This window comes from Scardinius erythrophthalmus, assembly GCF_964197995.2.
Source record: "Scardinius erythrophthalmus genome assembly, chromosome: 19".
Classification (NCBI taxonomy): domain Eukaryota; kingdom Metazoa; phylum Chordata; class Actinopteri; order Cypriniformes; family Leuciscidae; genus Scardinius; species Scardinius erythrophthalmus.
The window spans coordinates 8,620,755-8,640,163 of record NC_138239.1 but is presented as its reverse complement, the minus strand read 5'-3'; the positions used below and the strand labels follow the sequence as shown (position 1 = coordinate 8,640,163).

General features: G+C 39.9%; 1 protein-coding gene across 3 annotated transcripts in view; it reads left to right on the top strand.

The window, feature by feature from the left end:
- The window catches only part of ccdc88c (coiled-coil domain containing 88C), a 57,333-nt gene that overhangs the window by 21,723 nt on the left and 16,201 nt on the right, over positions 1–19,409 (top strand). For all 3 annotated transcript variants that reach the window (XM_081347677.1, XM_081347679.1, XM_081347678.1), the window contains exons 4-20: positions 2,066–2,135; positions 5,244–5,302; positions 6,692–6,775; positions 6,854–6,994; positions 7,094–7,281; positions 7,466–7,547; positions 8,102–8,260; positions 8,631–8,777; positions 10,372–10,516; positions 11,715–11,896; positions 11,981–12,118; positions 12,226–13,296; positions 14,978–15,105; positions 17,143–17,284; positions 17,381–17,566; positions 17,654–17,815; positions 19,090–19,367. In XM_081347677.1, coding sequence (XP_081203803.1) covers positions 2,066–2,135; positions 5,244–5,302; positions 6,692–6,775; positions 6,854–6,994; positions 7,094–7,281; positions 7,466–7,547; positions 8,102–8,260; positions 8,631–8,777; positions 10,372–10,516; positions 11,715–11,896; positions 11,981–12,118; positions 12,226–13,296; positions 14,978–15,105; positions 17,143–17,284; positions 17,381–17,566; positions 17,654–17,815; positions 19,090–19,367 — 3,362 coding nt within the window. The remainder of the gene's footprint in view (positions 1–2,065; positions 2,136–5,243; positions 5,303–6,691; positions 6,776–6,853; positions 6,995–7,093; positions 7,282–7,465; positions 7,548–8,101; positions 8,261–8,630; positions 8,778–10,371; positions 10,517–11,714; positions 11,897–11,980; positions 12,119–12,225; positions 13,297–14,977; positions 15,106–17,142; positions 17,285–17,380; positions 17,567–17,653; positions 17,816–19,089; positions 19,368–19,409) is intronic.

Sequence of the window (19,409 nt, the reverse complement as noted above, 5' to 3'; positions counted from 1 at the left end):
GATCATTTGATCCGACCCAATCCGACCGATACTGTTATGTTTTGAAGCCCAAACCCGAAATTGCTTTCTTACAAAAAGTAACTTTTTGTAACTGCTGTATTTCAGGATTGCGTGTAGCAGTCACTATAGTAACATGTAAATAAACACAGTTTCATCAAGGCACAGCGGCCTCTGCTGTAGAGTAGCCTACCTGTCGTCTTGCTTTCGTAAGCCAAAACATCTTTGCAAGTCCTGCACGTAACTGCTGAGCTCTTTGTTGGTTTTGCTGACAAGTTCATAATTCTTCCACAGTACAAGTTTCAGTGCATCATTTGCTACCATAATTAGTTCTTCCTCATAGTGCGTTGTGCCGTCTGCCGTATTGTGACAGAGCGAGCGAGAGCACATGCACGAAACAAGTTGCAATTAAATAAACCTGACCCGAACCTGAAGCAATTCATGAAAAATCGGGTTGGGTAGCAGACCTCTAGTCACCATGGCTCTCAAACTCAAAAAACAAAACAAATACCAAATTATAATAATCGTTTCAAGTCATTTCAGTTGGAATCCAGGCGATAGGGAATTTTACTCGAGGGCAAAAGATTTCCTCATGCAGATTCCACAATGGGTTCAAGTTGGTTAAATGGATTCGCTGCACTGACCAACAGAAAGCTGCTTGGTTTAAAAGGGATTTCTGTGCGAGCTGTGCTTCATACATCGCTACTCTATTGACATGTGTTGATGTATTGAAACTCTTTCGGCTGCACATACTTATGGGAAAAGTAGATGATAACAAGAGTCTTTGGTTCGTTACTTAAGTATTCTCAGTGATGGTAAGGATAGTAGTAAAGAAAGGATTGCTCGGAGGCATACGTTTTGAAAAAGGCAGTTTGGTCTGGCCTCTGCCTCAGCTGGGGCGGCTCTATTATACTGGATGAGGGTCGTGTCTCTGTACACAAAGACCTCCCCTGGGAGTCACTCCTCTAAGCTGAAGATGGAGTTGTCAGTAGAGGGTCCGGGCTTGACGATTTCAAATTGGATAGCACTCTTTCTCATTAGCTGTGTAGCCATGCACTCGGGTGAGAGTGCATGTCCATTTCCCTACAGCATGACTTCAGTTTGTTGAAAGTAGGAATGTACTGAACCACATATTTTGAAAACTGACTAGTCAGTGACCCAGTGGGTTGCCTGTACATCTAATTGGTCATAAGGATGTCCTGTATAATCAGGCTGGTTCACGTAAAATGTGTTCTTCTATTCAAAAATAGTAAAACAAAGCACAACAGAATGGAACTGAAAAACTTGTAAATATAAGTTTTAAAACTTAAAGGATATATAATACATTATATATTATATGCAAATATATATACAATAAGGTGTGGTTACACTTTATTTTAAGGTGACGTGTGTGTATATAATATACATACACAAGATCTGTGATAAAGAATGGTTCACCTTTCAGAAATTATTCTCGAATATAATTTCTTGACAGTTGCACAGAAACAATAAATCTGGTATGTAATTCTGTCACTGATGTCAGTGCTCTTATCTAAGTATGTTTTGGAATGAAGGGTTTGGTCAATTGGACCTGTTTGGTCTTGTTCTTTGTGTACTTTTGTTGAGCTTTGTTGCCCTGGAGGCCTTTGTGCCTGAAGGCAAGTCCATTATTACATGGGCACACGTGCACTCCTACATATTTAAATCTTGTTCTCTTCGTCTTTTTTTATTTTTTAATAAATATTGCTTAGATCATGTTTTGGCTGTATGCTGGAATTTGATGTTCTCCACCCAAGACATGCCTCGTCTGGGGCTGCTAATGCTTCCCATTTCCATTTTGATTTCCTGCCTGTCTGTTTGTAAGTAGGAGTTTCCTGTTCCCACGTAACCACTGACCCTGTTTTAGGTACTCGCCCCAAATATTGACACCCGTCCGTCTCTCAGTCTGGCTGCCATCTTGATTAATGCCTATTTTGACCCTTCACTGTTGTCCTTTTACATAGATTAACTGTTCAAGGTGCCATCACAGTGCACTGAACGTTTCCATGTCTACCCGTTTACAATAGGCATGTTTTCTTTTTTCTCTCAGGAGAGTCTTCAGCAGCTCATCGTCATGAACCTGCCCAATGTTCTGGCCATCGCCAAGGACCCATTATCAGGTATTGCTCAATCATATAATTTTAAATAAGCCACTAGATTAAACTAACATTTTAAAATGTTGTATAATGTGTTAATAAACTGCATTGTTCTTAAGATAAATTAAGCTTTTTTTTTTTTTTTTTTTTACACACATTTTAATATGTGTGTTATACATGTATGTATATCTTCAGAAAGCTAACAGGTTTGATGGTGCCTAGATTATGGTTTTACTATTTAATTTGAAATGATTAGATCAAGGTCGTAAAACAATAAGGTGTGGTTACACTTTATTTAAAGGTGACGTAGTTACATTGTACTTACTCAGATAAGTACTGAGTAATATTATTTAACTACATGCAGTTGCTCTAGAGTCATGGTTATTGTTTGGTTTGGGGTTAGGTACTTGTAATTATGTATAATTTACTGTTGTTATTATTATAGTAAGTACATGTAGTAACGTGTAACTACGTCACCTTAAATTAAAGTGTTACCTAAGGTGTCTATTAGAAAGAGAATTTAATGCTGACCTTTTTAACCAATATCTACTTTTTAATTGTTTACTATACAAAATCATGATGGGTTGACAAAACACAAAGACAACTTAAACTCTCTGCTTAATATGTTACTTTAATCTTAAAATATGTCATTGTTTTGTCTCAAGATGCACACCAGTAATGTTTTTTTTCTAATGCATGTTTATAAAAGTTACTTAAATGCCCTAATTGAACTAAGGCCTAATCCTGGCCTAATCGAAACCCTGTCTGTGAAACCAGGCCTAAAAGAGGAAAAATAGGATGGTAACAGGGCTGATGCATAATCTGTGGACAGAATTTCAAGAGAAAATAGTGCAACAATTCGATTATCATGTATTTTGTTTTCTGCAACATTTGCAAGATGTAGGCATTATTTTTTTAAGAGAATGCCTATATCAACACAGAAAAAGAAATCAGCAATTCATTGCTAATGTCTTTTTATGCACGTTTATGACAGACCCATATAGCACTCATTTTGTAGAATCACCATCCTATCAGCATACTTTTATTTTCTTACTTTTATCTGGATCAGTTGCTGTATCTTCACTATAAATCACCTACTACCACTTTCCATCATGCCCCAAAGCAAAACGTACACCCTACTGAACAAACCTCCTCATTTATCACCTCACATTCAAACACCAGCCTTCATAAACACCCTTTCACCTTCTGATATGGGATGTGCGGACAAGGTTCTCGCTCTCTGGGGAAGGAAACCCATGTTGGGGACCTTGTAATGGCAGGAGGAAAGGAGAAAGGCCAGAGGAAACTTCTTGGGACCAAGCCCAGCCCTAAGCGCTGACTGGGGATCTTGCTGTTGACAGTAGAGCAGCTAGAGACATGAAACCAGAACAACTAGGAAATATGCTCTGGGACTATAGTCAATTATAAAGCTTTAATCTGTTATTATACTAAAATATTTGACTGAACAATGCTGCAATGCTTGAAATCAGAATCAAGAGAGCTGTGTAATAAAATATGTAAAAATAGTATAGAAATAAAATTAACTTTTTAGCAAATGGTATAGAGTAAAAAAATGCTGCAATTAAAGTAACTTTGCAGATTTCCAATGTCGGTAGTGTATGTACGTTTACTTCTCAGCAAAAGCTCCAGGACTTTTGTAAAAACTACAGATTATACTTCTGCATTTTTGTATCCCTCCTCACAGAAGGTCGGATCGACTGAGGGTTATTAACAGAACAGTTATTGTAAGGGTAGGTTTATCACTGAAAGTTGTATCATACTAGATCTACTCTTTAAACAGCATTATTGTAAAAATAGAACAATATGGCAACAACTTTCTTACCTGTACGCAACAGCATTTTACTTCGGGTGGAACTGACAGAATGGCCGTTTCTTTCAGTTTTCCCCCTCCGTTTGGCCTAAAACACTGGTCACGTGTTGGCCTAAAACACGTGGTCATCCAGTTGGAAATGTTGACTACAAACTCAAAGGTATTTCAGATTTTCCGTCGCGGAATTCTTGCTCCCTGTAACAATGCAAGTTGACATCATTATAACTAAAAGTTTGCTAAGTAGTATTTCCTACTAAAGCAAGGCAGTTTTTGACTGACAAAAGATTATTAGCTGGTAAATTGTTTATTAGCTAATGTTCAAATATCACTACATGAAACCTGTGGTGTATTGGACTGTTCAAAATGTGACTGACTTATACTAAACTTCCGCAAATACTGTAAGGTTTGCACCATGACACCTGATCACTTCTGCAGGTCTGCTGTTATACTCCAAAATACATACGGTAATGTTACGGTAGACTGTTGACAACAGACACTTATAACAGGCCTTTGTTATAATGAGGTGTGTATCTGATCTGCAGGTTGACCTTTGAGTATGTGCGTAGACTAGATTTCCTTCTCTGCTCATGCTTGCTACCTACTGGATGCTGTACGATGATTTTGCATATACAAAATGAACCCTGATCATGATTATGCTGTCATTTTCTGCTTGTCATAGGTTATCAAAACACTCAGAGATAATTTTTTTTTCCCCTGGATGCTGTGTTGGAGCTTATTTCTGCTCATTTTGTTCAGTGGGCTCTTGCGGACCACATTCTAGTCATGAAAAGCTTTAAGGAAGTATTGTTTTCCCAGAAAATGACTAATATGAATATATTTCACAGAAGGCCTTATGTTTAAAGGTTTTTATGTGCTGGTCGATTTGTTTCTTATCTTATTACATGTGCAACACTCTCTGATGTTTGTGTTTTTTAGTAAGCTTCACTTGTAGTGGACAATAGAGTCATTTCCCCCACGGCTGGTAAAGAGCTCCTCCTCTGCTGTCTGTGTAAAGGGGGGTACAATGTAGGGTGGGGTGGCGTTCAGCAACAAATGGTCGCCATGGTGACAGCACCCCCACACCCACTCCATTCTCTCCAGAGTATTTATTAGTCTTAAGACTGCCAGACAAACAAACTCACCAACACACAGAAACAAGCTTTGAAAAGCTAATTAAAAAACTTGATCTGAAAGGGTTTGTGTGATTTGTAAAAGAGTTGATGTGTTAATTTCTTTAATTTCTGTTGTTTATAGCACCTTTATTCTCAATTTGTGTGAATTGTTTAAATTTTTTTCCTCAGGTAAAAGCATGGAGGAGGTGAAGAGACTGCTGTTGCTAATACTGGGCTGTGCTGTTCAGGTAAACTGCTTGAACTAGCAGAAATCTCCAAACAACATTTTGAGACCAGTACAGGAAATCATATCCATATCACCATGTCTGGGCATGCCTCTGCTTTTCCAGAGTAAAACTAACACACACTTATTATGCTGCAAAATCAAGCATCTATTCAGATATGTCCCAGAGAAGATAGCAAAGATAATTGGGTTAGATATGCTAAAGTTTTTGTCCCCTTCGCTGAGGATTGTTCCTCACATGTCTGTTCTGTGCAAGCCTATTTGTCCCCACACTTTTACCCCCCTCTCTAGCTGGTTTTTCCTGTTCTATGAATGGATAATAAACCGCTTGCACTGATTTAGAGCCTTAAACTTCACAGCATAACATTTGCCTGCTGACTTTCTTTCTGTTCAGAGTTTCTTTGAGCTTGTTTAATCCTCCACCATAACTTCCTCTCACTGTATTCTAGTCATGAGATGCACAATTTATTCTTTGTCCCATTTGAAAGTATCACCTGCATTCTTTTATTCAAAGTTGGGCTCGATCTCTGATGTGATTAGTGCTGTTTAATCTGTGCCAGCAGTTTATTAGACTAATCACCATCATTAAGTCATACTCCTAAATTCTTTGGCAGTGCTAATTTCATAATACACAGGATTATTTCCTCCTTTGCTCACCTTTGCTCATCTCTTCCCCTTTCTCTTCCCTTTTGTTGTTAATCTTTGTTTCCTTTTTCTGTCCTTTCCTCTCCAATTCTCTTCCTCGTCATCATCCTCTTTCCCTTTTCCATCCCTTCCTCTTCCCTTTCCTGTTCCTTTCCCATTCCTTCCTCTTCCCCTTCTGGTACCTTTCCATTCCTTCCTTCGTGTTCCCGTTCTCATCTTTTCATCTTTCCTTTCTGTCCTCATTCTCTTCCCTGTTCCTTTCCCATTCCTTTTCACTCCCCTTTTAATTCCCCTTTCCCTTCTTCTTTGAATCCCTTCCCATTTCCCTTTCTCTTTCCCTTTCTCTTCTTTCCTCCTCTTTTTTATTCTTACCTTTTCCCTTTCCCTTTCTCTTGCTCTTCACTTTTTATATTTCCTTTCCTTTCCTTTCCTTTCCTTTCCTTTCCTTTCCTTTCCTTTCCTTTCCTTTCCTTTCCTCTTCATCTTCTTTTTTTCCTTTTCCTTCCATCCTTTCTCTTTTCTTTATGCATTCCTTCCTCTTCCTTTTCTGGTTCCTTCCCCTTTATTCTTCCTCTTCCCTTTCCTACCCTTTTCTTTTTCCTCTCCCTTCTCCTTCCCATTTTTGATCCTCTTTCCCTTTCCTTTTCTTTTCTTTTCCCCTTTCCCACCCTCTCCTCATACCTTTCCTCTTCCTCTTCCATTTCCCATCTATTCCCTCTTTCCTAATTATCTTCCTCTCTTCCAACAGTGTGATCGTAAAGAAGAAATTATTGAGAAGATCAAGCTGCTTGACATTGAGACACAGGCTACCATCGTAACTCATATTCAAGAAGTGAGTTTCCCAGACATCAGCCAATAACTTATAAATATCATACATGGAGCATGTATTTTGAGGGCTTTTTGATTACAGGTAACTCAAAACCAGGAGAATGTTCTGGACCTGCAGTGGATGGAGGTTGAGGAGATTCCTGCTGAGCAGTTGGACCCTTTGTCTCGGACCATGGCCTTTCACCTACGTAAACTCATAGACGAGCGAGATGAGTCTGCTGAGGTATGCCGATCTTAGCAGCACCAACTACTGTCAACTATTTTTTTTTTTAGGAAGTTGCATTAAACTGAAGAGATTGATCATCACTGATTACATCCTTAGCTGATCATTGAGCTGACACAGGAAAGGGACTATCTTCAGTCCCAGCAGCCTTCCGGTCTCTTTGGCTTTTCTAGCCCTGAGCACACCTCTCTATCCCCCGTCACCCTACTGTCTAAAGAAGATCGTCAGCATTTAGCTGTGGAGCTAGCTGACACAAAGGCTAAACTGCGGCGCTCCCGCCAAGAGTTGTAAGTGTCTTTTGTACAGTTACGACTTTTTACTCTTTACTTTCAAACTAACTTCAGTGACAATTTATTAATTAATTTTATGTCATATTTTATTTTTATATTTGCCTTGGCAATATATTGGTCATCCACTAGTTAAGCCTGTCAGTATTGTAAACACTTACTCTTGTGTATGTGCTCTCTACAGAGAGGAGAAGACAGAGCATTTGATTGATACCAAGAATGAGATTGAGCGCCTGGATGCAGAGATTCAGAAACTCAAGCAGGAGGTATCACATCAAGGGTCAGATTTACTAAAGGGCAAATTAGCGTGAAAGCGCAATCCCATAAAAGCACAGATAGGAATGGAAAGTTTTACGTGTGATCTACTGACGACGGCAAATTAAAGAACACAGATGAAGCCAGATTATTTCTATAATGACAACGCAATCTACCAAGAGTGCAAATTTGGGCATTAAATAAATACCAGTAAATTGACTAGCGCAAACCTTAGTAAATCACCTTGCATGATTCATTTACATTCATTTGTATTCTCCTCCCATACATTTTGAGTCGGAAATGGAAACTCCTACAAATGCATATGCAATAAGGTCAGCCGCAAGAATAATCCTGTCCACGCCTTTTCAGCGCTAATTTTTCACTGTGTGTCTTTAGTAAATTCTGACAGTCGTTTTTTAACGCCAAAAGAGGGTTTGCGCTGTTGCAAGCTGTTAGTAATCCTGGCCCCAAGACTTTAAAATTCACACTTTAATCAAACTGGAAAACACTTTACTGTAGCTTCAGCGATCAGTTACTATCATATGTTGTATTCATGTATGAGTAGAACATGCAGTTGCTGACAGAGGCACGTTCGGTGCGGGTGTACCGTGATGAGGTGGATGCTCTAAGGGAACGTGCTGGAAAAGTGGATCGTCTGGAAACGGAACTGGTTCGCTGCAAAGAGAAGCTAAACGATGTCCATTTCTACAAGACGCGCATAGAGGTAACCACACACCATCCTATATTTCCATTTTAAGAACTTGCTTTTAGCATTGTATAAAAAAAACAGTGTGCCAATGTGCCTTAGAGACTTTGTCATTGTCTGGAAAAGCATGAATTATAAACTAGCCACACACCACTTTAATCAGAAGGGGAGAAATTGATTTCTTTGTGAGGTGACTGATGTACAGCTGCCTACTGAGAGCCCCTGTTGCTTTTATTTCTCAGATATAATGCCTCAGGTGTCCGCTGAGGCCCTGAGCTGTCACTGACAGCCCTCTCTCAGTCTGCTGTCGTCATGCTCTCTATCACTTTTGATCTTTTCTTTTTGCCCATCTCTTTGTTTTTCTCTCTTGTCTCTCTTTTGTGCACAGGAACTAAGAGAGGACAATATGACTCTGTTGGAGACAAAGTCAATGCTGGAGGAGCAGCTTACTGGGGCTAGGGGGCGCTGTGACAAACTACACGAGCTGGAGAAAGAGAACCTCCAGCTGCGCTCCAAATTGCACGATATCGAAATTGTGAGTGTTATGGGAAATAATTTTTTGGTGTTTATACATGTTAATCTTTACACACCTTACAGTTCAATTTGGTTTCGTTAACAATGTGATTACAAAACAATCCTTGATTCATCTTTTGTTTTGTAGTGTTGGGGCGATAAAACATGCTGTAGACCTAGCTGATTAATTTAGACCTTTCCAAAGTATATGAAAGCTTGATCTTGATTCTTGATACTTGATACTTGATACTTGAGGGTCCTCTGGAAGTGACCGCAAGAATGCCATTGTTCCTTCAGCTCTGGGTGGAAACATGCATTATGTAACACATGCCATATTCCTGACCTATTTTAGCTTAAGGCCTGTTTACTAGGGATGCAACGGTACACGGTAAAATCCCGGACCGTTCGGTCAGCCCTGCACGGTACAATCTACCCTCGTGTCCCGCGGGACTTCGGTTTTGCCATTGAGTTCGCGCTGATCCTTTTAGTTTTTGCTTTAGCTTATCTTGTTCACATATCGCGCCTAAAAACGCGTAGAAAACGCTAGGCGCACCGCGTTCTCCTTTTTCCAAAGCGCCAGGGCGGTTGCGCTCCGGAGGCGTCTGTCGTTGCTAAAGCAACCATCAGCTGCTCTCTGGTTGGTTCTTGTCACGTGACCTACGGTGCGCTTGCGGCATTCTGAAAAGTTGAGAATTTTCTGCTGGGGACATCGTTAGTGCCAACCGGTCTCGCCTTGCACCAGACAGTGTTGATAGACTCATCTTTTTGCACAAGAATCTCTCAATAGTGGATGAGTAAATAACATTGCACTTTGTATCCTGAATGCAGTATTTTTTTTTATATTATTTTGCTCTGCTTTTTTTTATTCAAAGCACAAGCTAATTTATGTTTGTTAAAGGTAAAAGTGCACTTTTTCTTTCACATTGATCACTTCATATACCAGTTATCAAGGTTTGGAATTGGGATCCACTTGAATATTTTGAAGTGGGTTTGTTTACATTTTGTATTTCATAAGTGATAGTTGAAGAGGTTGTATTACTTAGTGTTGTTCAGTACAGACTAGAGTGTTAAATTATTCCATACATTGATGTTCTTCCTACTGTGACATTCTGTTTATGCTCATAAGAAAAATAAAACATATTTTTGGGATGAAATAGCAGTCTCTTTCTGCACAAAACATGTACCGAAACCGAACCGAAACCGTGGCCCAAAAACCGAGGTACGGACCGTACCGTGGGCTATCTGTACCGTTGCACCCCTACTGTTTACACAGAGAGAAACTCGTCAAAGCAGCTTGATTTTCTTAAAGAAAATAAATGTTTGCTTAATTTTTGCCATAGGAACCTCAGAATACCCTAGCAGCATGCTAGAAGCCAACTAGCAATAATTGTTACCAAAGTACCTGGCAAATAACGTCCTAGCATGCACTTAGACAGCCTAGTCACAACCTTGGAAAGCACATAAAAACTACCAAGAAACACACTAGGAACACCGTAGCAACTATATACCTAGTTTAAAATTTGAAGATTTGAGAAAACATCTTCACAATGGATTTGTTGATCCTTTTTTCCCCCAGGCCTAAGTATAAGATTTTTCCTCTTTTGTATGTGAATTAGGACAGGGACAGTGATAAGAAACGGTTGGAGGAATTGCTGGAAGAGAACATGTTGCTGGAGATCTCTCAGAAACAAAGCATGAATGAGTCTGCTCACCTTGGCTGGGAATTGGAGCAACTGGCCAAGAACAATGACGTCAATGAGGGTGAGTCCAAAACAGTGTTCTCACATAAAAGTTCAATTTGAAACCTTCTGGGACGATGTCTTACGCCCTGTTTACTCCTGGTATTAAGATGCTTAATCCGTTTTGGCTGATCAGATCACAAATAGATGACGCTAAGTGTAAATGGGGTCTAAAACGTTTTGAGTTAGTCAACTTTCGACTACTTCGAGAGGTAGCCGAAAACGCATTCAACCAGATTGCTTTCGTAGTGTAGACGCTCAAGTTGTCAAATGGTTTCAAACAGCCACAAAAGACCACCTACTCTCTACTCTCTACTGACCTAATGCCTAAACATTATGGTAAGCGTAAAAAAAGCCCATATATTAACCCACACATAGACTCTGCCCTCGAAAGAAATCTGGACAGAAGAGGTTGAAAGTGGACAAAAGAGACCAGGTGTAAACGGTAATGTGTCTCCCTCATCTACTTGTGATCTAATCGACCAAAATGCATCTTAATACCAGGTGTTAACAGAGACACTACTTTTGGACTTGAATATTAGATTCTGTGTTTGTAATACTAACCCAACATAGAGCCCTTTAGAAAATACAGCACAAAGAGTCAAATTTTGGTCATGACCTATTTTCTTTTTGTCAATTGTTTGTTTATGAACCCATCCCATGCAAATATTCTGCCAACAGAGAATCTTGCCGTTTTTTTCATGCAAAGTGAACACATGCTTATTTGTTATTAATGAAGCAAGTCAATGTTATAATAAGTCAATATTATCTTGAGAGAACTGGTAACTGAAATATCTCTACCCTCAGGCTGTTTGTAAATCGTTAGGTGTGTATACATTGTTTCAAAGGTAATGTTCAGTGACTAAGCATCTGCCTACTTAATGTTTGTTACTCAGGCTGCAAAATAAATATCATAAATACATATCTAATAAATAAATAAAATGTATACACATACAAGAAACAACATATACAAGATATATAAGAAATAATATAATACAAAAATAATAGTAGTTGGCTATGTGGGATTTAACATCTAATTTATTAAAGCATTATTTATTGATAATCAATTATAATGAATAATCTGTAGGTCTTCTATTAAGAAGGCACCATTTTTAGCTGATGCTCATAATCTCAATTAGATATGTTGGTAGTAGTAGGGGAAGACAAAACAATGCAGCCAATCTCAATGACCTGCATTGTTTTGTCTTCCCTTACTACAGCCCGTAAGTCATTTGTGTTTGAGCTGAATGAGTCCACATCCAGCCAACTGTTGAAGCTGGAGAAGGAGAACCAATGCCTTCAAAGCACAATCCAGGAGTTAAGAAAAGCCTCCATCAAGCTGGAAGAAGGTCAGCTGCATGCATTGGAGCTGGAAAGAGAGAACCAGAGTCTTAGCAAGAAGGTACATATCTTTTCCACATTTACTATTTACTGACAGCCAGAATATTGAATACTAATGAGATAACTTCTGTGTTGTGTGTTTTAGTTGGAGCGTCTGCAGTCCCAATTGGACCAGGAAAAACAGACAACTCAGGACAAGGAGAACCTTGGAGCTGAGATACTAACGGAGAAACAGAGACTGGAGAAAACTCTAGAGACAATTCAGGCTGATAAAGACAGACAGGTGAACATCTAAAGAAAGAATACTCTTGTTATGTAACATGATGATCATAACAGTATATGAATTATTAATTCATAAACTTAATTTGTTTGTGTGTGGGGGGGTATTAGATCTCAGAGTTGGAGCAGGAGAAGGAGCACCTGACCCAGGCAGTGAGCTCCCTCCGGAAGCGTGCTCAGGTGAACAGTGAGGCTCGTGTGAGAGAGGTGGAGACAGAAAACCGCATTCTCCACCAGACCATCTCTGAAACAGGTGGTAAACTTGCTCGCCTGGAGTCTGAGAAACGGCAGGCAACTAAAGAGCTAGACTCTCTCCGTGAACGAGGAGAGCGCTGTGAGGAGATGGAAAAGGAGGTAGCACGTCTGGAGCGAGTCCGAGAGCAACTACAGAGGGAAGCTGCCTCCTTAAAGATTGGCAGCGAGCGTGTCGAGGCCCTGGAGTGTGAGAATGCTACTCTAGAACAAGACAATCGCCGGCTGAAGAAGCTGGCTGACACAGCGCAGAATGCCAGCATGCGCTTAGCTGTTCTGGAGAAGGATCACCAACAACTTGAGGAGGAGAACCTGGAGCAGCGGCGTGCGTTGGAGACCCTGCGGCCGGCAGCTGCTCGCTTGGCACAGCTACAGCAGGAGCATGCCGAACTAGAGCGGGAACATGAGGAGATGTGCCGTAATTTGGAGGAGCTCCGCTCCCAGGCCAAGAGGAGCGAAAGATTGGAGATGAGCTACGGCAGTCTGAGCCAGGAAAACCAACGGCTCCAACAGACTCTGGACAACAGCGCCACCAAGATCCAAAGTCTAGAGGGCGAGCTGAGGCAGAATGAGGCGGAGAAGAAGGATCTGCGCCGAGAGTTAGAGGGCTTGAGGCAGACTCTAACATGGGCGGAAGCAGTTGAGAAGGAGAAGAGAGGAATGGAGCAGGAATTGGGCCAGGCAGAGAAGGAGAAGAAGCAGCTGGAGAAGGAGACGCGTAGGTTGAAGCAGCAGTTGGAGACAAAGGAGGCAGCGCTGGAGGAGAACTGCCTCAGGCTGGCCAGCATGGAGAAAGAAAGCACGGCTCTCAATAAAGAGTTAGGCCGCCTTAAAGAGGCTGCAGGGAGACTCAAAGAGCTGGAGAGAGAGTACAAAGACCTGCAGAAACAGGCCACCATGGATAAGAAGACTCTGGCCACACTAAGAGAGGTACGTTTAGTACATCAATGTCAATGACATAAGAGTGTCCACTATAAAGAAAAATCTAAATCTTAAAAATGTTCTTATAAATGTACTCTTTGTATTCATGTTGGTTTCATAAGGTTTTGAAAAACTTTTATACTATTTTCATAAAATTGTTAAATTTAATGACTCCAAGTTACCATCAAGTAAAATGTAACGGAAGTAGAGACATTTCTTCTATATTTTGGCTTAGATCTGAGCTAAATGGATTATCGAAAATGAAAAAATGTAGGGTCCCCACCCTACTTGGTTCTATCTGTCGGTTGTTGACTGGATGGAGGCAGGTCTGAAAGGGTAACTCTTGCCAAAATGCAACCTAGGGTCTTTTTGTTAATCTACCCAAGGCAAACTTTCGTATTAAAGCATAATTAGAATGGAAATGCCACTTTTAAGTTTGACTCTATTTTTGTTTTCGGTCAAATTGCCTTTTGAATGGGAGTGCTTGGGGCACTTCTATGATAGCATCAAAAATCGCTATTTTTAAAACACTAAGAAGGCTCGACACAACATGAAACTTTGCTCGAAGTATCACCAGGGGCTCTACACATGAACTCGAGCATTGAGAACATTGTTTGTGTACACAGAGTTTACTTAAAAGAAAGATTTTGAAAGTCGATGAAAATAGTCGATCTCCTAATGCAACGTAACAGGAGAGTAAAGATGGAAAGCTCCTAAAGCTTAGTTCCATATAAATTCACGGATAGTTTGTTGTTTTGTCGTTAGTGAAAATCAATATTGACCTTGTACTTGAAAAAGGATGCTCATATAAGAAGCAATACTAAAATTCAGAGTCAGTTCATTCGCATTCGGAGATCGACAATTTTTGACTGTCAAAATGCCGGTGGACACAGCTACAGTGAGTTGTTCAAAATCTTTTATTTTTAGTAAACTGTGTACACAATGTTCTCAATGCTCGAGTTCATGTGTAGAGCCCCTGTTGATACTTCAAGCACAGTTTCATGTTGTGTCGAGCCTTCTTAGTGTTTTAAAAATAGTGATTTTTGATGCTATCATAGAAGTCCCCCAAGCACTCCCATTCAAAATGCAAATTAACTGAGAACGAAAATACGGTAAAACTTAAAAGTAGCGTTTCCATTCTAATTAAGCTTTTAAACGAAAGTTCGCCTCGGGTAGATTAACAAAAAGACCCTAGGTTGCATTTTGGTGAGAGTTACCCTTGAATGTGAGCTTGAGGTCGGTTTTGAGAAAGGCACATTATTAATTGCAAGGGATCAAATAAGATGTGTATGTCCAGACATAAGCAACCGATCTGCATGGGTTGCTTTTGTAAAGACGTAGGCGTACATAAGTATGTTACGAAGCTTTCAAATCAGATGCAGGAAAAATGGAGGTGCATCATCTCTAGATAAAGTACCCTGTCATGTCGCGATGCAGAACAGAGACTTGTATATTGTGATGCTCCGTGCTGTAGTCACAGCCGAAATCTTTGGACATACTGTTTGAATACCGTATGGGTGCTTCCTGCATTTCCATCACTGGTTTTGGCCTTATCGTTGTGTGTCGCATTAAGAGTGATGTAAAAGACAACTTTAAGAGACTTATTTACCTTGACACACAGTTATGAGGGTCTGCGCTGGTGCTCTGTATGATATCACTGGAGTTCAGTGTTGGCTTTTCTTTCGAGCAGGAGCTGGTGAATGAGAAGCTGAGAGTGCAGCAACAGTGTAATGAACTGGAGAAGCTGAGTCACGAGCTGGAGAAGATCGGATTGAATCGAGAGAGACTCTTACAGGAAGAACACAGCTGTGAAGACAAGTGAGTAATAAGAAAACGATCAGTCATATCGTTTCTCGGGTTTAGAGTTCATTGGTAGTTTGTAATTACAAGGTGTTGCAAGATGCTTTAAAGTGTCTTGTTTGTTTTATGTGGACGCTGCCCTCTGAAAGGTGTAGCAGGTGAGGTGCTGCTAAAGTTGTAGACTTCCAATGCGACATGCTTGTTTTTCTCTCTTGTACATACCATCACCACTTGTCTCGACTCTGTCTTTCTTTCCTCTCACTGCCTGTGTTGAGGTTAAAGTGTTATAAGTAATGTGCCCTACACATTTAGATTATTTTTTGCTAGTAACACATTCATTTTTTTAATTAACACCGTTCAAAAAATAATGCAAAATAAACTAACTATGCTATTTGCATGCTACATGCTACTAAATTACTTTATTTTTAAAAGTAGTGTTTCCCAACACTGTTAATTGCCTTAAATATAATCTGAGTCAAAGTGCATGCTAACTTTACTGTCTTTACTATAGTGTGTGTGGTTCAGTGACCTGTTATAAGTTCTTTACATGGTTGTTGTCTGCTGGAGCTTTGCTGTGTAGTGGTGTGTTTATAATTGTTTCTTTCATATGGAAGCCCCAGTATGAAGACATTACAGAACTGACTCTTGGTATATACTCCAGTTTGATTAGTTTTCACTGGAATGTTCCCTGTAGAGGGATCAGTAGTGAAGGATTCTACTTTCTCTAGAAGGAAATAGACTCATTCTTTCTCTCTCTCCAACCTTTAACCCCATTATTACGGTGAGTGTGACATCTGACATGTATTTGTAAGTTAGATCAAAAGAAATGAACGTGGCTGAATGGAAACTGCAACATTTCTCACCAGCTAATAGTGTCATAAAACGCTAGTTGTCACTAATCGCTACGTGTTTGAAGAAATTTACTACTAACAGTCACATTCCACTGTGCTTCGTAATCCCTCCAAGGTGTGTGTGTGTGCAAGTGTGTGTGCAAGTGTGTGTGCGGACCTACTTACTGCCATATATTTGGGACAAATTTGTACCCAGAAGTGAGCTAAACCTGACATCCAAAACCTCCTCCTGGGGATGTCCTCATTTGTAAAAATGGCTTAAAAATGAAGTAAATGCAGGTTTGTTTTTTTGTTTTGTTATTTTATTGTAAATGCTGAAAGTGTTTTGGTAGGGTTAGAGTGTGGGCTAGAATTAGGTTAGGCCTATAGTATTTATAACTAGCTGCATATAAAAACTATAGAAGTCTATGCAGTGTCCCCATTTAGATAGCTGTGTGTGTGTGTGCGTGTGTGTGTGCGTGCGTGCGTGCGTGCGTGCGTGCGTGCGTGCGTGCGTGCGTGCGTGCGTGCGTGCGTGCGTGCGTGCGTGCGTGCGTGCGCGCGTTATATTATAAATGATATTGAATTTTGTAAATGAGTCTCTTTAGCTATGGCAGGTTTTAATTAAAGTAAAGCTAAAATATAAATACTAGCAGAAAAGCTTAAAATTAGAAAACTTAAATGAAAATTAGAAATGTTCTAATGTTGAATTGGCAACTAACTGAAATAGTACTAAAATTACTATAACAAAAACTGAAATAATATATTAAAAAACATGAAACTCTAAAAGTAAAAGCTAGCGACAATTGTAATAAATACTATTAAGTATATAAATAATACTAAACTGACAGTGAACTATGGACACGTTCAGCCCTGTGGATTTTAGCCATCAAGCTTTTTAATACTCACTAGTTAAACTGCACTTTTGTTTATTTCAAACAAATGTCATTTTAACCTCATCTCATTCTGAAATGACTTTCTATTTTTTTTTTAATTACCAAATTTTCGTTTTATTAAAGCTAGTTTGTGTTTCCTAAATAAACACAATGAAATATTTTTGCACAAAATATTTTTCGTATCTTGACAAGAGAATCTATTTATTGCTAAGGCTGTTGTAATGACTTGCTGTCAGAGATCTAAGCTTTTCTATTTGACTGGTCAGATTCTGATGCTCACACAGATTTAACATTCTAATATACCAACATTCCATTTTTTCATTCTTCAGCAAGTATAAGATCCTGGAGACAAAGATTGAGTCGGCACTGAAGAAAACTCTAGAACTGAGAGAAGACAAGATCCAGACACTGGAGTCTCGCCTGGAGGAGAGCAGAAGCTTAAACCAGCAACTTCGCACCGAACTCACCACTGTATGTTCAGGCCTTCTCAAACTACAAATATATACAATTCAAAACAAAGAAAGTTGGGAAAATGGTGAAAGGAAGTCTCTGTTCTCTCCTTTCCAGGTGAAAAAGAACCTGGAGGCCCTCAAGCAAAGGCAAGAGGAAGAAGCGGCTCACTCTGATATCTCCCAACAGGCTTTGGGGCAGGCTAGATCTGTCCCAGATAAAGAGAAGTGGGAGACTGAGCAGAGGGAGGCCACAGCTGAACTTCTCAAGCTGAAAGACAGACTAATCGATGTTGAGAAGAGTGTAAGATGACATATTTATATCAACCCAGCTGCTCAACTTATCCAGAATCGCCTTCAGTGTTGTAACATGGTTTTGTGAACTCCCCAGAATGCTGCCCTGCAGACAGAGAAACATCTTCTGAAGGAGCAGCTGAAGCAGTTAGATTCCCAGAATGCACAGCTCAACGCACAAACACTAGCTCTGCAGAAACAGGCAACGTCTTTACAAGAGCACAACACCTCTCTTCATAAAGAAACTGCCAAACTGCAGGTACATTTTATTTCTGAAACATTAATCATTACTGTCAGGCTTCTGTTCTTATGTTTTAATGCAGTAGGCCTTAATTGTGTTCACTACTGAACTGAACACTATATTTTAATAAAAAACATTTTTACATATTCACATTTATTTTCTTGTAAGGCTGTTAATAAAAAAAGATCTTGATTAATCTCATGATTTCTAAATGAAACGATAACCATGTCAAATTTTGTAATGTTACTTTTTTCGCTTTTTTTTCTCCATTTAATTTTTTTGCGGACCCACCTAGGGTGAAAACTCCTGGAAATAATTTTTGACATCTATTGATTTGCTTACACCATTAAAATAAACCATCCACTTGTTCCTGACGTTCCATCCACTTTATCCTTCTGAAGTCTCAGAAATGAGTACATGAGCTGTTATACAAGACGTATCAAAGTGAACTTTCCTTTACGTTTCCATGTACTCTTCTATTTGTCCTCTTGTCATGTGAAGTGCAAGAGAAACTGAGCGCGCCTCTGTATACTGTATCCAGTGTAGACAGCGGCAGTGATTATAATGGGTTTTATTTGCTTTTAACGCGACACTCGCATCCAGTGTTGGCAAATGTCAGCCGTTAAGCGACTGAACGCGAGTGGGCGGGGCCTATGATGCAATGATGTTTAACTATTCGTCTATCTCTTGCTCATGCATCAGGCATATGCAAAAGTATTTGCCTGTGTGACGTCACAGATCCCACAATATCCAAATAAATAGTTTTTGGATCTTGATTAAATAAATGCTTTTGTTATTACAAGGAGGACGTTTTAAGATATGAAACTTGCAGGATGTTTTAGTGGTACAAATAGCTCTTATATGTCAAAAGATCAAGGCAAATTTGATTTCTCATGTCATGATCCCTTTAAGAATTTTGAGAGTGTACAGCTAATCAGTACTTCCTTTTTGATCTCCAAAATGCTTACTAGGTCCAGCAAATACCGTAAGAAAGAACAGGTGGTGATGATGCCGCCTTCTGTTTTTTGGTTATGTAAGGGTCATGAGTGACATGAGAAAGCAATTTTGTGACCAAAGAGATGGCAGGTGTGATACAACAGACTGTAGGATTGACATTTCCAGCATGAGAACAGAATGTTCACCTGTTCCTCTCTGACCCATACGGCAAGAAAGGCAGTTGCTTTGTTCAGCCAAGAATAAAATCTATCTGTCTGTCTGTTTGCTTAAATATACAAAACAGAATCCTTAGATGTCCAGTTTTCACGGTTGTTTATTTCCCTTCTTGTGTTCAGGTGGAAAATTCCACCCTAAGCTCCCAGAGCTCCTCTCTCATGGCTCAATATGGAGCTTTACAGACCCAACTGCAAACTTTGGAGTCGGAGGTTGAGTCTCTTCAGAAGCAGCGCGAGGAGGTGTGTGCAGCCCGCGACCGAGTCACGCAGGACCACGAGCGCCTGCTCGGTGTACACGACAGGCAGGCGACCGAGTACGAGCAGTTTATCGCCCAACACGCAGCGCTGAAAAGCAGCCTGAGAGCTCTGGAGCAAGAACACCGCACGCTGGAGAGCAAGTCAGTTCCTTTCCAACTCAATCAGTCCTTCAGAAATGCATT